General features: G+C 56.4%; 1 protein-coding gene across 1 annotated transcript; it reads right to left on the reverse strand.

The window, feature by feature from the left end:
* Positions 1-2,290: 2,290 nt before the first annotated feature.
* On the reverse strand, positions 2,291-8,183 carry SRM (spermidine synthase). The gene is made up of 8 exons (XM_024554223.3): positions 7,920-8,183; positions 7,223-7,343; positions 6,672-6,764; positions 5,742-5,895; positions 5,086-5,169; positions 4,866-5,011; positions 4,649-4,771; positions 2,291-4,538 (listed from the first exon to the last, which is right to left on the reverse strand). The coding sequence occupies exons 1-8, from the start codon at positions 8,084-8,086 to the stop codon at positions 4,518-4,520; spliced, it is 909 nt and encodes a 302-aa protein (XP_024409991.1). The 5' UTR covers positions 8,087-8,183; the 3' UTR covers positions 2,291-4,517.
* Positions 8,184-8,284: the final 101 nt, after the last annotated feature.

Here is an 8,284-nt window from a genome sequence, read left to right on the forward strand (position 1 = left end):
CCGTTGGGAAACTCAGGCAGCTACAGCTCGATCACCCAGACATCCTCGAGGAAGAGAGAGCCAGAGGGCCAGGCAAAACTGCGAGCTAGAGAACCAGCCCTCCTTTTATTTCCATGGGCTGGGGCGGCCTTTAGCTTCTCAGCCAATCCCGTCGTAGACTTTCACCAGTGCCTCCGCAAACTCCTCCTACGGCTCCGCCCTACTTCTCCCCAGCGATCTGATCAGGTCTTTCTGTATCAGTTACACAGGAGCAGGACATTCAAGGGTTACCGAGGAAAGCCTCAAACATGAGAAAGATGGAAAAACTCAACCAATCAATGGAAGAATACATAATAACCAAAGCAGGGAGAAGAAAACCTGAACAAGCATTAATATCTTCAGAGGAGAAAGAGAAGAAAGAACAGGAGACTTCATTCATTCATTCATTCATTTGTTCACTCACAGAGTACGTTTATGAAAGCTGGGAACAGTGAAGCAAAGGAAGGGCTTAGGGCAGAAGCAGCAACAGGAGGGCCTTGGCGGTGCTCTGCTTTGGCTCCCTAGAAACGTTGTAGGAAGGAGTGCTAACTCCCTGGGAGGTCAGAGAAAAGGGGCCTCGGAGACAGGCTCAGGGGGTGAGCCTGGGACGAGCTGCCACTACCTGCTCCTCCCCTGGTGGCAAGTCTCTTGGGGAGCCTTAGAGTTCAGGAGAGAAAAATAAAGATGCACACCTGAGAGGGGAGAAAGGCGTGGGTGGTCTCCAGACAGAGCATGCACTGGGTTCAGGGTTGTTTTTTTTAGAAAATATTTTCCCCTAAACTTTGAGGTAATATTTTATTACCTGGACACTGCAAGTGAACCTGTAGACTTGGTGTACACTGGCTTTATTTTTTAAAAGATTTTATTTTTATTTGTTTTTTAATAAAAATGTATGTATGTATTTATTTATTTTTAGAAAGAGAGGAAGGGAGGGAGCAAGAGAGGCAGAGAAACATCGATGTGCAGGAGATATATCAATCAGTTGCCTCTTGCACACCCCCAACTGGGGACCTGGCGCGCAACCCAGGCATGTGCCCCGACTGGGAATCGAACTGGTGACTCCTTGGTTCTCAAGCTGGCACTCAATCCACTGAGCCACACCAGCCAGGGCTCATTTTAAAGATAGCAATACATAAGTAAAAAAATGGAAAGGAGGACCTCTTAAAATGCTGATGGAATATTATTTCTAACGATTTCCATCAAGCATGAATGTGGAATAAAGGCACTTGCACACATGTCAGATTTTCGGTTTTGCTGGTTGATGCCCAACCCCTGACCCACACCAGTCAGGGCGCATGCCAGATTTTTAAAAATACGCATCCCTCGTCCCCTTTCTCAAGAGAGCTACTGTAAGATATGCTCCATCAAAAACAAGGGCATGAACCAAAGCATAGGGAGACATGGGGTCCAAGACACAGGAATCCCACCAGGTAGCCCCATCAGGCGCAGTCCGAACACTCGGGACGCGTTCTTCAGGAAGATGAAAATGACGGCACACCTGTTGAGTCCAGAGGCCTTTAAAAATTTTTTTTCAGTGATTGGCTTTTTCCCTAAATGAAAGTGTTACATATATTATGGTGCAAATCATTTTAACATGGAAATGTATGTTTATTAGCACTCCAGCTACTGAATATTCCATTAAATATAATCACGAATTAATTATAAATGATAATGGGGCTAAGTAACATAGTCAGATCTCCTAATCCAAAACTAATTGATCGGCACATTGTTCAGACCCTCATGAGGTGTGTTGTATCCACAAATCTTAAGTGTTAGAGAAGTAATAAAACATTTGGGGTTCAAATAGGGACACACTTATGGAAAACTAAGCAAATGAAAAAATCCCCCCAAAACCTCCAGGGCAAAGGAAGGTGTGCCAAAGAGAAAGGTACCTTCACGCCTCGCCTCCGCTGCGAATGGCGGTTATGTGGCTGCAACAGCGCCAGGCTGAACGCTCAGCTAACCAAGATCATCACTGAACCGCTGAGAGTGTGCGTGGGGCGTGTGGGGCGGGGAAGGAGAAAGGCAAGCCCTCCTCTTCTCTAGTGGAAAACCAACACATGACGACCAGAGCTGCCAGGTTGACACATCGTCATACGAGCATGTTACTTATGCAGACATGAAGGTAAGTACCGAGGCCGTCCGCTTGAAGAGGTTAAATCTGGCCGCCTCCAGGCAGAAGAAAGGTGGACTTCTAACAACGCACCAGGGGCTACTTGAATCCTTACACCAAGAGCATGGCTAATTTTGAGAAATAACTAAACTTTACAGCTCTAGATAGAATTAATTTTATTCTCCATCCAACAAACTGGACTTGTTTAGGTCTCTCCATGATTTCTGGGACTGCAGGGGGGTCAGGTCATGTGCTCACCAACCCCCCTACTTCTGCTTCAGTAGGTCAGTCTGTGTCTGTGCCATGTCCATCCAAGGATGGATGTGGGGTCCCAGGCTAGTTTGGGGTGCGTGTGTACAGAAGATGTTATTAATGAGAGTTGGGAAGTGGGGGGTGGGGGATTTGCATTGCAGACTTCAAAGCGAGGCGTTCTTGTTTCCCATACGTTCCAGCTATCTCTGCAACATGGGCCCTACTCTCCCCTTCTCCCTCTGCCCCTAAATGCCGTTCTGATTTTCACTAGCTCCACAACCATCGAATGACATACACAGAATTCCTAATGAAGCCTGTATCAGCTGAGGACCGCCGATCCCCTTTGACAGGCGGGTAACCAAGTTGTGAGTGGCTCAAGGCCTCGGAGATGGACCCGTCCCACTGCCCCCGTCCATCTCTCTGCCAGCACCCTTCCCTGGGTTGCCCTTGAGGATGGGCCTTCCTGGAACATGCTTAGTAAGGGCCCTGGGGCCTGAGAATGGACTTCTGGGTGGGTGTCCCTGCTGGGAGCCCGGGGTGTTGGGGCTGAGCTGCAGGGGCAGGCAGGGGTAAGCAGAATGGAGTGGCTTTTGGAAGGCCAGCTACTTGGTGTGTCCTACCTGGCCTGCTCACTAGCATGCCACCTAATCTTCCTGTGCAGGTTGGTAGTACCTTCCTCACAGGCAGTTGCACAGGTTAAAGGAAGTAAGGCTCATGGCGGGCAAGCCCTGCATGACCAGCCATTGCATCTTCCTTCGATGCCCTCGGCAGCCCAGATAAGTCTGGACTTCACCTTGCCTCCCCGGGAGCGGGGTAGACCCTGGGCACACGTGACATTGGCTCCCAAGATCATCCTGGAATATGAAGGTGAACCAGGAACGTTAGCGTGTGGTCAGACTTGCTGACCAAGGCCACAGGTCAGGCTGAGTTCACGGGGTGAGGCCTAGGTGTGAGGGAGCCAGAGGGTGAGTGACTGGCCCCGGGCCACTCAAAGCATTGGCTGCAAAGCTGGATGTTTGCTCCCCATCCCCCTACCCCATGAGGACTCCGGTCCCAGCACCCGCTGAATGACACCCAAGGCTGCTGCTCAGGGTAGGGGTGGGACCAGGGTGTTCTAGCACCGCCCCCAGCCTCCCAGGATAATCCACACTCTGGCGGTGCCTCTAGGTTGGCCACTGAATCCTAGGACAGGAGTGGGCTACAGGCCCCCTCTCCCAATGTGCACCCTGTGGGGTGGCTCCTCCTCAGGCCTGGTCCTCAGGCTGGTGGGGTGAAATGCCTAGGACACCGGCTGGCTGTTCAGCACCATGGAGAGAGCACAGACCTGGTGTGGCTACCCACACCTGCTTCCTCACCCTCTGGACACTTGCGGGGAGTTCCTAGGAATTTACCAGAGGGCACCCAAGAGAGGTACAGGTGGGATTTGAATTGAAGTCTGAATTCTGAGCCAAGTCAGAGCACCTGATGTGCTTCAACAGGCCGGGTAATCTGGACCCAGACCAAGCAGCCAGCCCTCTCTGGGGTCAACTCAGCGTCTACCCTGGTACTATACTGAACAACCCTCCCGACCCTCCAAGGCCACCGAAGGGCAGCCCCAGGAGGGAGCAAAGCCCTGGAGTAGCCCCACCTTGACCTTGTAAACCCCACAGCCCTGGCCCCTGGGGTCTGTGGCCACCTGCTGTGGGGCTGGGTAAAGGAATAATTAAGGCAGCTTCTCAGGACACATTTGGGTCCAGTTTGATGACAGTTGTGTTTCTTGGTGCCAGTCTGAGGTCACATGGACATGTGACAGATACTTGGAGGCCAGACACTGGGTCCAGCTCAGAGCCCGGCACTCAGAAATGCCCAATAAAGGCTACAACAGCCCCTGCCTGGGCCCATTCAAGGTCTGGGAATGCACGATTCAGAACTTTGTTATAAATACATGTGTTTGGTGAGTGAGGAGAGATAGAGGGCAGAGACGGTGCTGTACACGGCTGGTATGGGCTTGGAGAGAGGCAGACAGCCCGGCCAGCAGGGCGGGCTGGGCAGCATTCTGGGGCCTGTAACACTCGGTTGGTGGGTGTGCTGGCGGGGGTCTTGTCCAGGGCTCCCTGGCCCAAGGTCCTGCGCATGTTGGCAGCGGCACCTGGGCTCAGCTCACGTCATTCAGGGCCTGGTGGGACACGAGGCCTCATCAGGAGGATGTTGGGTCACGTGGGGGCCGATGTGGGCCCCTCAGGAAAGCCTGGGCCCCTCTCCCAGGCCTGCCCCCCACAGGCTCACCTTGCGGGCAAACTCAGGCAGGACGAAGGCCGCCCGGTGCATGTCAGAGTTGTAGTATCTCAGCTGCATCTGATCCACCTGCTTCTGTGTCAGCAGCTGCACCGGCTCCTGGAAGTTGGTGCTCTGGGGCGGTGGTGGGGGGGGGGGGGAGAGGGGCATCAGGGGAGTGCTCTCCGTGCCCATCTGCCCCCCAGCCCCAGGACAGCCCGAAGCTCACTGGGTTTTTGCTGCACAGCATGAAGCCGATCTGGCCGCTGGGGTAGGTGGGGATGGTACAGTAGGCATAGCCCACCACGGGGAAGAGCGACCTGCAGAAGTGCTGCATGTCCTTGATGAGGTCCAGGTGCAGCCACTGGCACTCGCCTGGGGGGAGGCAGCATTAGCACCTGCACCGCAGGTGCGCCCTGCCCTGCCCCGCCCCCTCCGCTGGTGCTCACCCTGGCAACAGAGGATCCCATCTTCCTTGAGGGCTGTTTTCATGAGCTGATAATAGGACTCCTTGAACAGGCTCTCAGCAGGGCCTGCAGGGAGGGAGGGACAAGCGACAATGAACAAATTCTGGCTGAGACCTCCTGAGCCTGGCTTGGAGGTGGGGCAAGGGCCACCGCAACCCACTTCACAGACCCACACAGCTGCCAAGGAGCCGGGCCGGGACTTGAACCCAGGTCTGTGGAATTCAGAAACCAACCGTGAAGAGGGCGTAGGAATCCACTGCCCCGGAATCTGAGGGGGCTGCACACTTCAACCCCACCCCCCGGGGGACTGTCACTAGCACTGCGCGGGTTTATCTCCACCCTGGGCCTTGGTTTAGGAGAACCCACCTCCACCCAGATGCTGGCCTGTTGAGAACAGAGAGGGGGCTGAAGAGGAAACAGGGGCCTCCAAGGGCCAAGGCCAGAGCCCCACGCTCCTCCAGGCCCCCGACCAACCATGAACTCGGGGCAGTGGCCCGGTCCCCCTACTCTGCTGAGCCATGCGCTAGTTCTGGGGTCCCCCTCTGTCCTCCACTCTGCAACTTGGGCCTGGGGAGCAGAGCGGGGCTGGCTCTTGGGCTGGCAGCTGCTGGAGGGCCCTGGGCCCACCCGTTGCTTACCCATGGGGTCTGAGGAGTCAGTGATGATGACATCGAAGGCGTCCTGGTTCTGCTTCATGAACTCAAAACCGTCACCCACGTGCAGGGTCAGCTTGGGGCTAGAGTAGCCCACGGCCATACTTGGCAGGTACTTCTTGGAGACTTGAATGACATCCTGGGGAGGGGATGGGCAGGACCAGGCTGGAGCCAGACAGAGCCAAGTGGGACTTCTAGCAGTCCCTTTCACAGCCCTGTCACCTTGGGCCAGCCATTTATTTGTGGAACCCCAGTTTCCACATTTGCAAAATGGGGAGCACTCTGGGACTTCCCTAAACTCCTCAAGGAGGGGTGGCTCTGGCCTGCTTCTCAGCTGAATCGCCACCATTCCTATTCGCTCCCCTCAGATCAAACTGCTCAGTCTGAGAGGCTTCCTTGATATTTTAGAGGTGGCATTTCCCGCTTCCGCTGGGAGAGCCTTTCCTGCCTCCACGTGGTCGGATGCTTCTGACTCAGGCTGCAGCTCAAACCCACCTCTCAGAGGCCTGCCCTGACCAGCCTCTACCCACCCTCTCTGCCTTTATTATATCACCCTTTGCTGTCTCCTTTTAACTGGAATAGCAGCTGCAACAGCAACTGGATCTGCCTATTCACCACTGTACCCCAGGGCACAGAGCAATGGCTGCCACATAGCAGATGCTCATTAAAGACATGCTTGGTGCCCTAGTGGCTGGAATGTCCCCAGGCCTTGCCTGGGACTTGAATTAAAAACCAGCACCCAGTCTGACTAAGAACTAGTATCCATGGCACACCTACCATGTGCCAGGACGGCTATTGTCCTACTAAATCCCCCCAACATGTTTTTATGATGAAGAAAGAGGCCTAGAAATATATAGTCACTCAGTGCAGAACAGGAACTTGAACCCAGACCCCAGCCCTGTTCAGGGCACTCACCTCGTCAATCTCGCACTGGACCACGGACTCCACAGAGGAATGCTTCACCACCTCCCGCAGGACACCCCCGTCCCCGCCCCCGATGATCAGCACCTGGGAGTGGGATGGACAGTCAGGGGCAGGGCCCAGCACCAGCTCCAGCAGGTCGAGTGGCCTGGGCCCCCAGATGGCAGAAGACCTGGCACCGAGCCACCTGGACCGAGGGTGTGTCTTGGCTCGGCTGCTCTGATCCACAGACCTTGTCACTCTCCTTTCCACTCTCAGGAGCCTGGTCCGAGGTGTCCCCTTTTCCTGAAAACTCCTTCCTAAGCTTCAGGCTTCAGCCAGAACTCCTCCCAGACTGTGTCAGCACCCACCCTTTGAAGGGGGCCACTCTCCCACTCACTCCCTTGTTCTTGCTCGCACTTTCTCTGACAACCCCATAGGAAGCACCTGGGCTGAGCAATGGGCACATGGTGGGCGGGGAGGGCTTCAGCACTGTCCTGTGGGGTGCTTAGGGGTGGCTTTCCTACCACTGGGCTCAGGGCTGAATCCTGGTGGGAGAAGGGTACCTTGCGAGGATTGGGGTGGCTGCAGAGTGGCAGGTTGGCTATCATCTCCTGGTAGGAGAATTCGTCCCTTTCCGTGCACTGGATGACACCGTCCAACACCAGCACGTTGCCGTAGCTCTTACTGCAGGGTGGGATTGACAGTTAGGGACCTGGGTCCCCTGGGGTGGGGGCAACGTGCCTCCATTCACCCCGGGTGAGAAGAACCTCACCCACCCTGTGAAGGAGTCTCAGAAATGAGTACTGGGGGTGACACGTGGCGAGGACCAGCAGGCAGGCCCGCCGGGCGGAGGCTGGGGTCAGACTTGGGTACGACTGTGAGACCGTGACGTGTCCCAGACTGACACGTGGAGCTCCGCGCGTCGGGTCGGCGCAGACTCCGGCTCCCTTCCTGCCGGAGGACCGCCCGAAACGTGGGCCCCCAACCCAGCGGACAGGATGCAGAGTGGGGAGCGGACCGAGGGAGCACACGGGCCTAGTTCACAACTTCTGACAGTTCTGCAGGTGCAGGGGAGGGCAGTGACGGTCCAGGGGCGTCGGAGGTAAAGGGCACAAGACGGGTCTGGCAGGAAGAAGGTGGGCTGGGCCGAGATCAAGGCAGGGTCCCTGCTGGTACGCGTGGGGGTGGGCAGCGGGTGGTCTGGGCTGCGAGCAGTCCTAGGGGCTTGGGGGTGCAGGACGGGCTAGCGGTAGTACCTACCTACGGAAGACAAGGATATCCTGGTACCGCGAGCGCTGATGGTGAAGCAGCTGCTCCACCTGCAGGGACAGGGCCTGGCCCGGCCACAGGCTGCACGTCTCGCGGAACCAGCCATCACGGATGGCAGCGGGGCCAGAGGCGGCGGGGCCGTCGGGGCCGGGCTCCATGGCGGGAGCGCTGGCGGGCGGCGCGGGGCACGGACCCGGGACTGCAGGCCGCGCGGAGCCGCAGCACAACGGGACCAGCTCCGCCTGCGGCCCGCGCCGCAACCTAATCCGTCCGGGGGCGGGGCCTGTTGGCAGGGGCGGGACCCAAGCCCTCCAATGGTGGCGCGGGAGTGGGCGCGCGGCTAGTCGGCAGCACCA

Source organism: Desmodus rotundus, chromosome 3 (assembly GCF_022682495.2).
Source record: "Desmodus rotundus isolate HL8 chromosome 3, HLdesRot8A.1, whole genome shotgun sequence".
NCBI classification, from domain to species: domain Eukaryota; kingdom Metazoa; phylum Chordata; class Mammalia; order Chiroptera; family Phyllostomidae; genus Desmodus; species Desmodus rotundus.